The sequence below is a fragment of the Mobula birostris genome, chromosome 6 (assembly GCF_030028105.1).
Source record: "Mobula birostris isolate sMobBir1 chromosome 6, sMobBir1.hap1, whole genome shotgun sequence".
In the NCBI taxonomy this organism is placed as follows: Eukaryota; Metazoa; Chordata; class Chondrichthyes; order Myliobatiformes; family Myliobatidae; genus Mobula; species Mobula birostris.
The window spans coordinates 181,387,724-181,405,679 of record NC_092375.1 but is presented as its reverse complement, the minus strand read 5'-3'; the positions used below and the strand labels follow the sequence as shown (position 1 = coordinate 181,405,679).

The 17,956-nt window shown below is 43.0% G+C and overlaps 1 protein-coding gene across 1 annotated transcript in view; it reads left to right on the top strand.

Moving 5' to 3' along the window:
* Positions 1-17,956, top strand: part of LOC140198658 (dipeptidyl peptidase 4-like) — a 188,561-nt gene that overhangs the window by 24,767 nt on the left and 145,838 nt on the right. The window contains exon 4 of the mRNA XM_072259665.1: positions 17,216-17,281. Within this exon, the coding sequence (XP_072115766.1) occupies positions 17,216-17,281 (66 nt within the window). The remainder of the gene's footprint in view (positions 1-17,215; positions 17,282-17,956) is intronic.

The window sequence follows — 17,956 nt, the reverse complement described above, 5'->3', positions numbered from 1 at the left end:
GCAACTGCTGGTCTTCCATACAACCTTGTCCAGGCCTGCGCCCTGGAGAGTGAAGACTTTCCAGGCGCATTTCCATGGTGTCGCAAGACTAACAGATGCCTTTACTTAGTGGTTAAAATCTAGCCATGAATATGGCTTAAATAAAATGTTGAACTTTATGCCAAATCACAACGCACACTATCAGTACTATCAGTGCTTTCTAGAGCTCTGTAACACTTGGCGGGATGGTAATGACTCATTTAAATTCAAATTACTGTACTTTCAAAAAGGAACATTTTGGGATTTAAATGTATTGTAAACTCAAAGAATTCACTGAGTCAGTGTTTGCCAGCAGAACAAATATTCTCTTTATTTATAAATCTCTTACTATATAAATCTCCTACTAGCTCTTCCTTCAGTTAGTCCTGACGAAGGCTCTCGGCCCGAAATGTCGACTGTCCTCTTCCTAGAGATGCTGCCTGGCCTGCTGCGTCCACCAGCAACTTTGATGTGTGTTGCTTGAATTTCCAGTATCTGCAGAATTCCTCGTGTTCTCTTTGTTGCAAGCTGTTGTCAACAGGAGAGTTACTTGTCCTGGAATGAACACTTTCCAGCTCAAGTTCCCATAACTCTTATACTACTTTATTGCATAGATTTTATTAAATGGAAAATCCTACACAACGTGATGTATTCAGCCCAGTTCCTCACGGGTAAAGCTCTCCCAATCATTGAACATTTCTACATGAAATGCTGTCATAGGAAAGCAATATCTATTATCTAAGATCTTCACCACACAGTCCTTGCTCTCTTCTCACTGCTGCTATCAGGTAGAAGGTATAAGAACCTCAGGACCTACACCACCAGGTTCAAGAACAGTTACTGCCTCACAATCATCAGGCTCCTGAACAAAAGGGGATAACCACACTCACTTACCCATCCATTGAGATGCTCCCACAACCTATGATCTCACTTTAAGGTCTTTTTATCTTGTCATTTCATGTTTTTGTTTATCGCTATTTATTTATATTTGCACTTGCACAGTTTGTTGTCTTCTGCACTCTGGCTGATCTTTCATCGAACCTGTTATAGTTACTACTCGCTGAGGGGTGATTAATAAGTTCGTGGCCTAAGGTAGAAGGAGTCAATTTCAGAAAACCTAGCACATTTATTTTTCAACATAGTTCCCTCCTATATTTACACACTTAGTCCAGCGGTCGTGGAGCATACGGATCTTGGACCTCCAGAAAGTGTCCACAGCAGGGGCGATTGATAAGTTCGTGGTCTAAAGTAGAAGGAGATGAGTTATACAGCTCTCGTTACATGCACATGCAGGTCAACTCTTTGAGTGATTATGCAAAAAGTTTGAAGTTAATAACTCATCTCCGTCTTCCTTAGACCATGAACTTATCAATCACCCCTGATGAGTTATTAGCTTCAAACTTTAAACTTCCTGCGTAAAACTTGCATAGAGTGAGATAAACCTTTTGCAGTGACAAATTTCAGTGCCTATGTGAACTGACAAGCTTGAACACCTTGTGTACTATGTGAACTGTGTGCAGTTCCATCTTGACCTTTTACAGCACGTACATTGGCAAGCTTCTGTCCTGGAGTTCATGGGATTGTCCTTTGGCTTGTAAGCAAGCATAAGTTTACTGTCGTTCACTTTAGACTGCAGTTTTCAGTACATGTTGGTTTGAATGGGTTCCAGACTTTCTCTGTGACTGGTATCAATACTGAAATATCCCCCTTTATTTCCCTGCTATATCAGAATCAGTTTTAATATCACTGGCATATGCCATGAAATCTGTTGTTATGTGGCAGCAGTGCATTGCAATGCATAATAAAACTTGTAAGTTATGATAAGAAGTATATATCTTTTTTAAAAGTTTTAGAAGTAGTACAAAAAAATAAAAACAGTAGTGAGTTACTGTTTATGGGTTCAATGTCCATTCAGAAATTAGATGGCAGAGGGGAAGAAGCTGTTCCCAAATCATTGAGTTTGATGCCAACTTTCTGAGACATCGCTCCTTGAAGATGTCCTGGGTGCTGGGGAGGCTAGTGCCCATGATGGAGCTGACTAAGTTTGAAACTTTCTGCAGTTTATTTCGATCCTGTGAAGTAGCACTCTCCCCACCCCCCCCCATACCAGACAGTAACACAGCTAGTTGGATTGCTCTCCACAGTACATTTGTAGAAATTTGCTAGTGTTTTGGTTACATTCCAAAACTCCTCAAACTCCTAAAGAAATATATCAGCTGTTGTGCTTTCTTTGTAGCTGCATCGATATGTTGGGTCCAGACAGATCCTCTGAGATGTTGACATACAGGAAGATGAAATTGCTCACACTTTCCACTTCTGATCCCTTTATGAGGACTGGTGTGTATTCCCAAGATCATCCCTCTCTCCTCTGTCAGTGTTACAAAGCTATTTCACTAATCCCCACTACAATATAAACAAGTTACAATGGATGATATGTGTGGCATACTTTGTGAAATTGTGCCTTTGGATATAATTCCCAAAGCTCCCCTGCCTCCAGGGTTTAGTTGTTGTCACATCAGGGAGTGTTGAATGGTTGGCACCTGAGCACAGCAAGTCATTGCAAGCTGCTCTGCTCAGATCCATACCAGCTTCTGTTATAATTGTTCTACCTCAATTCAGTGTTGCTATGAAATTATCTGTATGGATGGCATGCAAAGCAAAGATTTTCACTGTAACTCAGGACATATGACAATAAAAAGCCAATCTCCCAATTTATTTATTGCTATATCACAGAACTGTATCTTCCGGGAAATTGGAAAGTATCTTCCTTGATCCTATGCATCATCGATGGTTTATAAGGCTGCAATGGCTGATCATGGCTTACTTGGTTCAGAATCAGATTTAATATCACTGGCATGTGTCATGAAATTTGTTGTTTTGCGGACCAGTACAATGCAATACATGATCATCAAAACTATAAGTTACAATAAGCATAAATAAAAAATAAAACAAGAGGAAAAGTACTGAGGTAGAGTTTATGGGTTCATTGTCCATTCTGAAATCTGATGGTGGCGGGGAAGAATCTGCTACTGAAACATTGACTGTGTGCCTTCAGGCTCCCTTACCATCACTTTGATGATAGGAATGAGAACAGGGCACATTGTGAGTGATGAGGGTCTTTAATGATGGACGCCATCTTTTGAGGCATCACCTTTTGAAGATGTCCAGAATGCTGGAGAGGCTAATTCCCATGATGGAGCTGACTGAGTTTACAACTTTCTGCAGCTTTTTCCGATGCTGTCCAATTGTCCCTCTATCCCAGGTAGTGATGAAACCAGTTAGACTGCTGTCTATGTACGGTGCATCTATAGAAATTGGCAGGAGTCTTTCATGGCATGCCAATTCTCCTCAGTCTCCTGATGAAATATAACCTCTGTCATGCCTTCTTTGTAACTGTATTGATATGTTCGGCCCAGGATAGATCACCAGAGATGTTGGCACCCAGGAACTTGGAATTTCTCACACTTTCCACTTCTGATTCCTCGATGCGCACTGGTGTGTGTTCCCTCGACTTACCCTTCCTGAAGTCCATAATCAATTCCTTGGTCTTGCTGACACTGAGCGCAGGGTTTTACTCTTCTGATAGTAAATATTACTAACATTTTAAGACTTATTGCCAGATCACGAGCTTGCTAATTTTATTTTGTCTAACCAACATCTCCTTCAGAAATGGAAGCCATTCATTGTACTGATTGTTTCTAATGACAGGACTATGACTATGATTTATATCTATGAGATTTGTCAGTGAGGAAGGCATATTTTCTTTCATGATGAATTTGGGCACGTAAATCAAAGAGCAGAGGGCACAACCTCGGAATAGAGGGGAGTCCATTTCGAACGGACGTGAGGAGGAAATTCTTTAGCCAGTGAATGGTAAATCTGTGGAATTCATTGCCACAGGCATCTGTGGAGACCAAGTCATTGGGTATATTTAAATCAGAAATTGATGGATTCTTGATTAGTCAGGTCATGAAGGGATTTGGGAAGAAGGTAGGAGTTTGAGGCCGAGACGGAAACTGGATCAGCCATGATGAAGTGGCAGACCAAGCTTGCGGCCTAATTCTGCTCCTATATTTTATGGTCTTCCAATCGCAGATTTTCTTAATATGCTTCCTGGAGAAATAGCTGAGATCCATTCTGCCATATCGTCCTATATTTGATGCACTTAAATTCCATGCTCTGTCAATAAAACAGTTTTTATCTTTTTCATAGCACAGTCATATAAAAACATTAATAACAATTCTGCTCTCCTCTGCACCATAGAAAGGATTAAGTGGCTCTTTATTTGGTGTAAGTGGCTGCTTAGCACTGTTAACAGATGCTGGCCTTCCTGCTGCTTGGTTGGACATCCAGCTGTGTGGGTGGTTAAAATGATATATTCTTTGCTCCTTCAAAAGGTATTTGAAATGATTGTGAGGTAATTACGTAGTCACTCGGAGGTCTTAATTAAGGATCCTGAGAATGTGAGTTCATAGCACACACTGTATTCATTTAAAAGACTGGAAGTGTGGAATGTTTTAAAAAAAAACTTTTAATTTGTTATTATAATCCAATTGGCAAACTAAATGTTGTTGCAAGGAACAGGGCGAACCCAAACGCAGGACACTGGCATGGAGATTGAGTTAGGATGCAGATGAGGGTGGGAGAGTGGCTGGAGCTGAATGGCAAACAGGAGGGTGAACAGGAAAGCAGGAGGAAGGCAGAACTTATCTTGACACGGAGCGTAGAAAGGTAGAAAATGGTAAACAATACTTTTCTTTACACGGAGAGATGGAATTACACAGGTAAACCTCGGTACTGAAGTAAAACTTAGAATACTTATCTTGACACTGAGAGACAGAGTTACGCATGTAACCTCAGTACTGAAGTAAATCTTAGAATCCTTATCTTGACACGGAGGGACAGAGTTACATAGGTAAACCTTGGTACTGAAGTAAAACATATAATGCACAATCCTAAGTGGCCGGGAACATTAATCACCACACTGGCTAAAACAACGATCTGGCAACGAGTGGATGTAAAGCCGGGGTTTTTATGCTGCAGGTCTTGATGAGAACCAGGTGTGTTGCCATCAAAGGGAATGAGGAGAAAATGGGGAATTAACAGTCGGGACCGTGACAAATGCGTGTACTTAAGAGAAGGAAACCTGGCTTTGTAACTGGCCTTGCCTATTAACAATATCAATATTCCCCACTACCTGTGGCTGAGGAATCCATAGATGTATTTGTAGGACCTTTTTTTTTTGGTTTTTCCTCAGGGTTAAGAATGTCTTGCTTCCACTCTGTTTCAAGGTAGCTAAAAAGACCCAGCCTGGACATGGGATATGCATGGATGTGGATGTGAAAAGGATGTTTTCCTTGGTAGCGGACTCTAGGACCAGAGGACACAGCCTCAAAATAGAGGGGCATCCTTTTAGAACAGAGATGAGGAGGAATTTCTTTAGCCAGAGCTTGGTGAACCTATGGAATTTGTTGCCACAGGTGGTTGCTGAGGCCAGTTACTGGGTGCATTTAAGGTGGAGGTTGATAGGTTCTTGATTAGTCAGTGCGTGAAAGCTTTGGGGAGAAGGCAGGAGATTGGGGCTGAGAGGGCAAACCCTCTTTGCATTACTACCATTGGGGAGGAGGTACAGGAGCCAGAAGACCCACAGCTCCTTTCCATCCACCATCAGATTTCTGAACTGTCCATGAACCCATGCAAACTACCTTATTATTTGTCTTTTGCACTTTGAATCCTTTGAAATAAATAAAAAATACATCCATTATCAAAGTATGTATTAAGTGTACAACCCTGAGATTCATTTCCCCACAGACAGCCAGGAAATAACGAAAACCATGGAGCCCATTCAAAGAAAGACATCAACCACACCCCCAACATGTGCAAAATCAAATCACGTGTACGGCAACAAGAAAGAATGAGCAAAAACACACAAGATCAAAGAGTCCGTATTCAGTTCAGCTCAGTGTTCATTATCTGCAGGCCGCCCTGATTCAAAGTTTCCCACAATAGCAACATAAAGGAGTGACCAAGAACTAAAGTCCAATCTGCAAACTGCAGACCCAGAACTTTGAGCTGAACTGAATACGGACTCTTTGATATTTCCGACAGCATCGAGGGAGAGGGGCCATTTGAATGCAGGGACCTCCCTCATGAACAGTGAGTGAGAAGGGCTGGGGTGCGAGGTGGGGGGAGAGAGAGAGAGAATGAATGAGAATAAATGAGAATAAATGAGAATGAGAATGAATCACACGGAGACACCTTCCTGCGGCAGACAGCGAGCGAAAGCTGGTAGAGGGCTGTGAATACTCATTTGCCTTTTTGAAACCTGTAGTAAACTCTATGTAGTGCACTGTTTCACTGCAGTAAAACAACAAATTTCATGGCGTACGTCAGTGATAATAAACCAGGTTCTAGTTCTGATTTTCTTTTCTGGAATTCCGACTGCCTCCAACAAAGAAGCTCAATGTTCACAGTGTTTCATTTCAAGTAGCTTTGCACCAGCAACTCCCACAACTTCTCTCACAACACGCAGGAGGAACTCAGCAGGTCGGGCAGCGTCCGTGGAAAAGATCAGTCAACGTTTCGGGCCGGAACCCTTCGTCGGGACTGAAGAGGGGAGGGGCAGATGCCCTGTAAAGAAAGTGGGGGAGGGTGGGAAGGAGAAGGCTGGTAGGTTCCAGGTGAAAAACCAGTGAGGGGAAAGATAAGGGAGTGGGGGAGGGGAAGCAGGGAGGGGATAGGCAGGAAAGGTGAAGAAGGCAACACTCACAACATGCTGGAGGAACTCAGCAGTTCGGGCAGCATCAGTGGAAACGATGAGTCGATGTTTCAGGCCGGAACCCGAAGGGGAACCTGAAGGGTTCTGGCCCGAAACATCGACTCATCGTTTCCACTGATGCTGCCCGACCTGCTGAGTTCTTCCAGTGTGTTGTGAGTGTTGCTTTGATCCAAGCATCTGCAGATTATTTTGTGTAAAGGTGAAGAAGGAATAGGGGAAAACACAATGGGTAGTAGAAGGAGGCAGAACCATGAGGGAGGTGATAGGCAGCTGGGGGAGGGGGCAGAGTGACATAGGGATAGAGGAAGGGAGGGGGAGGGAATTACCGGAAGTTGGAGAATTCCATGTTCATACCAAGGGGCTGGAGACTACCTAGACGGTATATGAGGTGTTGCTCCTCCAACCTGAGTTTAGCCTCATCATGGTAGTAGAGCAGGCCATGTATGGACACATCCGAATGGGAATGTGAAGCAGAGTTGAAGTGTTGCTTTGACCCCAGCATCTGCAGAGTATTTGTGCCCACAATTTCTCCGCTTTCCCAGTAACGGGCTTGGAGTAGAGTCTCTCTTTAGAAATCTGATGAAGTGTATGCAGATGATCTGGCTTTTCAGTCAGAGCATGCTGAGAGTAATCAGAGCGTGGATCTGAGTCCACTTTGCCAGGCATCAAATCAGGAGTTACTTGTCCATCGGAAACACAGGATCCAAATCAGAATTGTCCACGGCCCCTATTTAACGGATACAAAATCATTTTTCACCGGAGGGCTGTGCATACGCGGCGCGCTGCTTTCTCTCCTCCTGCCAGTATTGATGCCAGCAGGCACTAGTTATTTCTAAAAACTCTTTTATTAACCTTCTTCCATTCTTAACAAACCAGGAAGCAAAGGGTAACCTTGCCATTGTTACATAAATCCTGGTAATAAACTTGAGTAAGCAAATTCCCCAAGATCTTGAGCAATCTTAGGTTAGTGTTTAATTATCAACAGCAAGATTCCATTTATTGATTTCATAAATATACTGTAATCCACTTTCACTGACTACATGTTGTTTAAAAATCTGTTGACTTTTGCAATCCTAATTCGTTGCAAATGTTATTACCGTGATGCTTCCTTTGAGAATACTATCATCAGCATTCAATTTCCTCACAACAAAGTATTAATCCTCTTTCAAGTTTTAATCCTCTCATGTACTTAGAAGTCGCTTAAGTTTCCTTGAATACCAATTACTCATTTTTAAACAACACACAGTGAATGGGGTTTCAAAGATGAGAAGAGACTATATTGTGATGCTGTGGGGGCGGGGCGCGTGGTCGACAGCCCACCCCTGCATTTCTAATGACCAGCACTGTTTATCGTTTTTGTGTTAAAATTCTTTTGTGGGTTTGTGGTGGGAAGATCCAGTTCATTTATTGTTACATCTTAGCTTGGGTTATACAGTTATTCGCTTGTGTATTTGTGGGTCACGTGGACTGTAACTGGGCTGTGTGCTGTGTATCTCCCCTGTCTGTGTGAGACTGGTTGGGTTCACTCTCCGGGTCATGGTGCCTGGTCTGTTTTGTGTTCATTGCAATAAAATGGTTGTTGAGCTAATGAGTTTCCTCGTCTGTCATAATGGACCAAATTCTCACCACAGTATTATCGAAGTAGAGCGTGTGTGTCCATGTGTCCATGTATGCTCCGTGCCTATTTCTAGCCTATACAATACCTGGTGCATGGAAAAGCAACAAACGACAGCTGTAGTTTCTAGAAAACTTGTATCTAATTTGTCCTCAGCTCTGTGTATTTGCTCAATCATAGAATCAAAGAAAAGTACAGAAACAGGCCCTTCAGCCCATCTAGCTCATGCAGGACCATTTAAATTGTCTACTCTCATCAACCAGCACTGGGATCGTAGCCCTCCGTACTCGAACCGTCCATGTACCTATCCAAACTTAAACATTGAAACCAAGCTTGCATGCACCACGTGCTCTGGCAGCTCGTTCTGCACTCTCATGACCCTCTGAGTGAAGAAGTTTCCCCTCATGTTCCCCTTAAACTTCTCACCTTTCACCTTAAGCCATGACCTCTGGTTGTAGTCCCACCAAATCTCGGTGGAAAAAAGCTTACTTGCACATACCCTATCTCTCCATCTAATGGCATGAATATCGACTTCTCCTGGTGACCAAATTCTCCTCTCCCTTCCTTTTTTCCTCATTCTGACATTTCACCTCTTCTCACCTGTATATCACTTCCTCCTGGGTCCTCTCCTTCTTCCCTTTCTCCTTCAGTTCACTCTCTTCTCCAATCAGATTCTTTCTTCTTCAGCCCTTGACCTTTCCCACCCACTTGGCTTCACTTATTACCTTCCAGCTAGCGTCTTTACCCTCACCTACCTTTTTATTGAGGCATTTTCCCTTTCTTTTCAGTCCTGAAGAAGGTTCTCTACCTGAAACATCAACTGTTTACTCTTTTCCATTGATGCTGTCTGACCTGCTGATCTTCTCCAGCATTTTGTGTGTGTTTGTGTTTGTAATTTACCCTATCTATACCCCTCATAATTTTGTCTACCTCTGTCAAATTTCTCTGTAATCTTCTACATTCCAAGGAGTAAAGTCCTTATCTATTCATTCTTTCCTCAGGTCCTCCAGACTTAGCAACATCCTTGTAAATTTTCTCTGTACATGTTCAGTCTTGTTTACATCTTTCCTGTAGGTAGATAACGAAAACAATACACAATGTTCCAAATTAGGCCTCACCAACTCTTATGCAACTTCAATATAACATCCTGTCTCCTGTACTTAACACTTTGATTTATGAAGGCCAATGTGCCAAAAGCTGTCTTTGCAACCCTATCTTCCTGTCCTGGACTTCCCTGCCACGGGAAACATCCTTTCCATATCTACTCTGTCTAGGCCTTTCAACATTCAAAAGGTTTCAATGAGCTACACCCTCATCCTTCTGAATTCCAGCAAGTACTGACCCAGAGCCATCAAACGTTCCTCGTGTGGTAACCCTTTCATTCCTGGAATCATCCTTGTGAACCTCCTCTGGACCCTCTCCAATGCCAGCACCTTTTCTAAGATGAGGGGCCCAAAACTGTTCACAATACTCAAGGTGAGGCTTCACCAGTGCCTTATAAAGCCTCAGCATCACATCCCTGCTCTTGTATTCAAGAAATTTTCACATGAATGCTAACATTGCATTTGCCTTCCTCACCACTGAATCAACCTCCAAGTTAACCTTTAGGGCAGGGGTCGGCAACCTTTTTGCCTCTGTGGGCCAGATCGCGTATTAATGAGCAGATGGTGGGCCAGATAAATGCCACAAAAACTTGAAATATGGGAATTATCCATTTAAATACATCTAATTAAGTTTTGCCTCAAATTCATGAATAACGCATGCTAGAAAATCATTTGTGCTTAAGGTTGCCTACCCCTGCTTTAGGGTGTTCTGCACAAGAACTCCCAAGTCCCTTTGCATCTCAGATTTTTGGATTTTCTCCCTGTTTAGATAATAGTCTGCACATTTATTTCTACTACCAAATGCATGACTGTGCATTTTCCAACATTATATTCCATTTGCCAATTTGTTGCCCATTCTCCTAATCTGTCTAATTCCTTCCACATCCTACCTGTTTCCTCAACACTACCTGCCCCTCCACCAATCTTCATATCATCTGCAAACTTGGCAACAAAGCCATCTATTTCATCATCTAAATCATTTTTATACAGCATAAAAAGAAGTGGTCCCGACATCAACCCTTGCGGAACACCACTAGTCACTGACACCCACCCAGAAAAGATCCTTTTATTCACAATTGCTGCCTCCTACCAATCAGCCAATGCTCTAAACATGTTAGTAACTTTCCTGTAATACCATGGGCTCTTAACTTTGTTAGCAGCCTCATGTGTAGCACCTTTTCTTGTAATCTCCTCAAAGAATTCCAATAGGTTTGTCAGTCAGGACTTTCCCTGAAGGAAACCATGCTGAATTTGTCCTTTCTTGCCCTGTATTACAAAGTACTCCATCACCTCATCCTTAATAATTAACTCTTTTTTTGTGTTCGTCCATCGCCGTCGATGAGGACCTCGACACCATTATGATGGTGTTGAGACTAGCGTGTGATTAGCATTTAAGTGAGCGAGAGTTGCACAGCACCTGCCTCACTCTTCCTTCCCAATTCCCATCTGGATCCAGTGGCAAGACAGAGTTGAGACGGCTGGAGATGGGACTAGGCACAGTAGATGACTAGATGTCTCCTATGTCTTGTCCTGCTCTACACGTTCCACGACGCTTGCAGAGACCACCTTCTTGACCGTTGGACCTTCCATTGGTCTCATCCGCTCAATCCGCCGGAGTCTGTCTTCACATGCTGGGATAGACAACTCCCTATCTCACCGAGGGTTTGAGACCCGTCGGCTACCCTCACCTGGTTTAGCCGGCTTGTCGAAGACGTTGCCCAGGATGTGGCCGCTGTCACATGCAAACAGCTATGGGGAGCCACAGGTGAGAGCTGAGTGCCAGGTGGGGACCAAAGGTGGACTAACCGCCCTGAAAAGGACGCGACATGTTCCCCCACCAGAGGTGCTACCCCTCCCTGACACCCCATACACCCCCACAATTAACTCTAACGTCTTCCCAACCGCTGAGGGCAGGCTAACTGGTCTATAATTTCTTTTCTGCTGCCTTCTTCCTTTCTTAAAGAGTGGAGTGACATTTGCAATTTTCCAGTCCTCTGGCACCATGCCAGAGTCCAAGGATTTTTTAAAGATCATTGCTAATGCCTCCACAATCTCTAAGGCTACCTCTTTCAGAACCTGAGGGTGCATTTTCATACACTATACTGATATCCCCTTTTTATACAAAGGGTGTTGTTTCTGAGTGACTTCTCAAATGAACATGTTATTATATTTACATCATTTCTTCCACAGTTTGTACTGTGGAATGCAATCACAATCACTTAATACTTCAATATTCTCTTGCATTGCTATCACTGGAGTTAATCACTTTATATGATACTTCTAATCTTATCTCCCCTTCCTTATGATACCTCTTATACTGCTTGAATTCGCTATTATTTGAACTTCCGCTTTGTGTAATGCCAGATTTGCTAGGTGGATTGAATTCGTTCTCTCAATGACTTGGGCTATCATTTCTCTCGCAACTACAGCGTGGTGCAGTAGTCTTAGGCCAGGGTGCCCAATACTTTTGCACAGTACTGTGTCTGTCAATGTGGAGCAGAGGGCAAGTTTGTAAATCTAGTGGAAGCAAAAGGTATTGGGAATGGCGATGGTGGAGCGCTGCTGGAGGAGTGTGGAACAGATGATAGAAGTCTCAGGGTGGGGGGAGTGTGGGTGCAGACACCAGCCAAGGTCATTTGATTCCAAACAATTGTTCCATTGATCGTTACAGAATGTCTCTCTGATGCTTCCCTCTCTCTTCTCTCTTCCTTTCCCTTTTCTCAACCATAATACCCCTCTCCCTGCCCCTTTTCCACTCTCAGTCCACAAAAGAGACCCAAATCAGTATCAGGTTTATAATACTCACATACATCACGGAATGTGTTTGTTTATGCAGCAGCAGTGCTGTGCAATACATAAATTACAACAGCACTATGCAAAGTCTTAGGCACCCTAACTATATATACACGGTTCTCTTGATACTGTATGACTTTGGATTTTTTCTGGTACCAGTCCTAGGCACTTAGGAACAGGAAGATATTGAAAATAAATATATGGTTTAAGAGTTGATTGAGCAGGAAGGACTTAAGAACTTCAGATTTCAGGTTTAGTAATTTCATTTCTGGCAAAGGTGGACCCATACAAGTTGGATACCACAAGGATCCAACATTCTTGCAGAAAGATTTCCTAATGTTTTTCAAATTATTTTGACAGAAACTGGATACACAGTCCCATCGTGGCAAGCTGCAGTTAAAGACAGAAGGGAACTTAATCAGTCCAGGAGGCAGACAGGCAAGCATGTGAAAAGAGATATGGGAGGAACGCAAGGTCATATTCTGAATCAGAGTCAGTTTTATTGTCAATGACAGACGACGTGAAATTTGTAGTTTTGTGGCAGCAGTACAGTGGAGAGAAAAATCTACAAAATACAGAAGAAATGCGAAAAATGGATTAAAAAAAGATTGGTCAGAAACCTTTCAGAAATCTGGTGGCAGAGGGGAAGAAACTGTTCCCATAATCACTGAGTGTGGGTGTTCAGGCTGCTGTATACCCTCCATGATGATAGAAATGAGAAGATAGCATGTTCTGAATGGTGAGGATCCTGAAAGATGAATGCCACCTTCTTGAGCCACCGTCTCATGAAGATGTCCATGATGGGGGAGGTTGGGGGGGGTTGTGCCCATGATGGAACTAAATGAGTCTGCAGCCTCCTGCCAGGCTGTGTGACAATTTATAAGAATCTTCAGTGACATACAATAACTCCTCAAACTCCTAACAAAGTGGCGTACCTTCTTCATGATTGCATTGATTGGAGCCAGAAGAGATCCTGTAAGACATGGGAGCAGAATTAGGGCAATCAGCCTTTTGAGTCTTCTCCCCTGTTCCATCGTGGCTGATTAATTTATTATCCTTCTCAATCCCATTCTCCTGCCTTCTCCCCATAAACTTTGATGCCCTTATTAATCCAGGACCCATCTACCATGCATTAAATATACCCAGTGACTTGGCCTCACAATGAATTCCACAGATTCACTATCCTCTGGCTAAAGAAATTTTTCTTCATCTCTGTTCCAAATAGACATTCCTCAATCCTGAGGCTGTGCTGTCTGGGCGTAGTCTTAACTACTATAGGAAAATTCCAGTCTACATTCACTCTATCTGGGTCTTTCAATATTTGGTAGGATTATAACTTGCCTATAATTTCCTTTCAGTTCTCTCCCTTCCTTCTGAAAGAATGACATGAATTTTGCAGTTTTCCAGTCCTCAGGAATCAATCCAAAATACTGTGATTTGTGGAAGATCATCACTAATGCTGCCACAATCTCTTCAGCTACCACTTTCAGAACCCGGGGTGTAGTCCGTCTGGTCCAAGTGACTTACCTGCCCTCAGAATTTTTTGCTTTCCAAGCAATTTGTTGAGTGGTGTCACAGCAACAACCTTGCACTCAGTGTCAGCAAGATGAAAGAGATGACTGTGGTCTTCAGAAGAGTTATTATGAATGAACACAAACCTATCCTCATAGAGGGATCTGAACTGGAGAGAGTGAGCAATCTTTGTGTGATCTGGGTGTCACGATCTTACCTACGTACAACATATTGGGGCAGCTATAACGAAGGCAAGACAGCGGCTATATTTCATTAGGAGTTTGAGGAGATTTAGTTTGTCAACTAAAACACTTGAAAACTACAAATGTACTGTGGAAGGCATTCTGACTGTCTGCATCACTGTCTGGTATGGGGGAAGAGGGGCAGTATTGCACAAGATTGAAGTAAATTGCAGGAACTTGTAAGATAAGTCAGCTCCATCATGGGTACTAGCCTCCGTAATATCCAAGACACCTTCAGGGAGCGGGCCTTAGGAAGGCAGCGTCCATCATTAAGGGCTCCCACCACCCAGGGCATGCCCTCTTTTCATTGTTACCATCAAGAAGAAGGTACAGAAAACTGAAGGTACACATTCAGTGATCCAGGAACAGTTCCTTCCCCTCTGCCATCTGGTTTCTAAATGGACATTGGACCCATCAACAACTCACTACATTTTTTGATTTTTGTTTTTTTAGCACTACTTATTTTTAACTTAACTACTTAATAGACATAAGTATACTTACTGTAATTCAGTATTTCTTTTCTCTATATATTTATTTATCAATTATTTCATTGTACAGTACTGCCGCCGTTAATCCCACGCCATATACCGGTGCTGTTAAAACTGATCCTGATTCTGACATCCTCCTTGGTAATTGCAATGACACTAACTTCTGACCCCTGATGCTCTCGCATTTCTGGCATTCTACTCATGTCTTCCAGTGAAGACCGACAGAAAATACTTAATAAGTTCATCTGCCATTTCTTTGTCCCCCATTACTACCTCTCCAGCATCATTCTACAGTGCAAACACGAGGAATTCTGCAGATGCTGGAAATTCAAGCAACACACATCAAAGTTCCTGGTGAACGCAGCAGGCCAGGCAGCATCTCTAGGAAGAGGTACACTCGACGTTTCAGGCCGAGACCCTTCGTCAGGACTAACTCCCCCTTTTCTTTCTCCCTGGGCTTCCTGTCCCATGATCCTCTCATATCCCTTTTGCTAATCTACTGTCCAGCTCTTGGCTCCATCCCTCCCCCTCCTGTCTTCTCCTATCATTTTGGATCTCCCCCTCCCCCTCCCCCTTTCAAATCTCTTACTAGCTCTTCTTTCAGTTAGACCTAACGAAGGGTCTCGGCTTGAAACGTCGACTGTACTTCTTCCTAGAGATCATTCTACAGTGGGCCATTGTCCACTCTTGTCTCTATTTTACTCAATATATCTGAGAAAGCTTTTTGTATCTGCCTTTACATTATTGGCTAGCTTGCCTTCATATTTTATACTTGCTCTCTTTTGTATAGGTTATATCTTCCCCATAAGAGATCCCAAGGATCTAGAAATCTGATACCCTGCCCCACACTGATTCTTCACCGATGCATTCATCTGCCTAATCATCCAATTCTTGCTCTCACTGGCAAATGGCGCAGGCAGCAATCCAGAGATCACTATACTAGAGGTCCTGCTTTTCAGCATTTGGCCTAACTCACTAAATTCTCTCTTCAGGACTTACTTCCTTTTCCTACCTATATTATTGGTACCTATATGTACCACGAGATCCGGCTGTTCACCCTCCCCCTTTAGAATACAATGGACTCAATGCGAGACATCCCTGACTGGCACCTGGGAGGCTGCATACCACCAGGTCCACAGAATCTCCTTTCTGCTCCTCTAATTATGGAATCCCGTCGCACCACTCCACTCCTCTTCTCCCTACTTCCCTTTTAAGCCCCATAGCTGGACTCAGTACCAGAGACCTGTTCATCACGGCTTCTCCATTGTAGGTTGTCCCCACCAAGAGTAGCCAAACCAATAATATACTTATTATTGAGGGCAACGGCCACAGGGGAACTCAGCACTGGCTGTCTCTTCCCTTTCCCTTTCCTGACAGTTACCCAGGTATCTGCCTCCTGTAACTTAGGAGCTACAGGGAGCCAATCACCCCTATCTAGCACCTTCTCATTTTCCCATTTGAGCTGAGGGTCATTGAGGTGTGACTCTAGTTCCTTAACACCTTGTCTAAGGAGGTGCAGCTCAATGCACCTCATGCAGGTGTGGTTATCAGTGAGAGCACACAAACCCTAGACAGAGAGCATCCAAGATCAGGATCAAACCCGAATCAGTGCAGCAGGCCAGATGTGACACTCTGAAGACTTCATCCAGTATAAAGTCTTCAGAGTTTCAAATATGCCAAGCTCTATGCTAGTGGCAATTGATTAGACTCCCTAGATCTCTGTCCTCCAATGATGGATTCATATTTCCTCCTTGCCTCCCTTGCTTCACAATGGACCAATAATTGAATTACTCCCAAAGCACAGGAGTTCTGATTGAAGATTTTCATAGGTGATAATAGGTCAGAATTTCTTCTGTTGGTATGATATACCTTTACCTGGGGTTGTGTAAATACAGTAACAGCAGATATAATATCACCCTTTCCTCTTTATCTATGCTGAAACTGCCTTTAGGGTCAATTTGCTGACATTCTGGTAGACCTTGTGATAGTTCAGGTAACTCTTTCCTCAATGCAGTGTCTGTCTCATTGGTCTACTCGTCAATGGCTCCTGGTCATCATATCCCGAATGCGATACCTATCTGGCCGAGAGGTCTTAACTAAAGGTAAAATACTGCTAGCCACTAGCATTATAAACACAGTTTTCCTTTTGAGCTAATTTTGAGCTAAGTTTTGTACCCCCTCCTTCTGTCCTAGCCTGAATTTCGACAGGCAGAAGAGATTCTCCAAATTTTAGAAAACCATGGATGTAGCCTGACGTGCTGAGTTCCTGCAGTATTTTGTATGTGTTAAACAAGACCTTTAGGTATTTCCGAATGTTATGTCTAGCTTCTTGCCAGAGGTTTTATTATAGTTTTAATTACAAAGTCAGTGATTAGAAAAATGAGTGCTAGGTTAGGTCTTACCATGAAAGGATTTCAATAGAGGAATAAGTATGCTTTACTGCAATTAAAGGAAACCTTGGCCAGATTGTAACTGAATATGTATACAGTTTTTGTCTTACTTTTTAAAAAAAGATACTTGCCACAGAGCGAAATCAATGAAGTGGAATGTTTCCAAGGGGGGGTGTGCTTGCCTTGTGAGGGGAGAATGTGTAGGTTCTGTGGAATATTCTCTAGAGTTCAAAGAAATGAGGGTCAATCTTACTGAAACTTGCAAAATTCTTTTAGGGCTCGACAAGGATATACTGCATGCAAGAAGTATCACTTTCCTGACTGAGGAGTCTAAAACCAAAGGTAACAATCTCAAAATAAGAGGTAGGCTGCTTAAGTACGAGATGATGAGAAATTTCTTCAAGCTGGGAGTTGAGAATAGAAACATAGAAACAAAGAAAACCTGCAGCACAATACAGGCCCTTCAGCCCCCAGAGTTGTGCCGAACATGTCTCTACCTTAGAAATTACTAGGCTTACCTATAGCCCTTTATTTTACTAAGCTCCGTGTACCTATCTAAAAGTCTCTTAAAAGACCCTATCATATCCGCCTCCACCACCATTGCCGGCAGCCCATTCCACGCACTCACCACACTCTGCGTAAAAAACTTACCCCTGACATCTCTGTACCTACTCCCCAGCACCTTAAACCTGTGTCCTCTTGTGGCAACCATTTCAGCCCTGGGAAAAAGCCTCTGACTATCCACACGATCAATGCCTCTCATCATCTTATACACCTCTATCAGGTCACCTCTCATCCTCCGTTGCTCCAAGGAGAAAAGGCCAAGTTCACTCAATCTATTTGCATAAGGCATGCACCCCAATCCAGGCAACATTCTTGTAAATCTCCTCTGCACTTTTGCTATGGTTTCCACATCCTTCCTATAGCGAGGTGACCAGAACTGCACACAGTACTCCAAGAATCTCCAGAATTCTTTATCCTAGAGGACTGTGGAGACTCAGTCATTTAATTTATTAC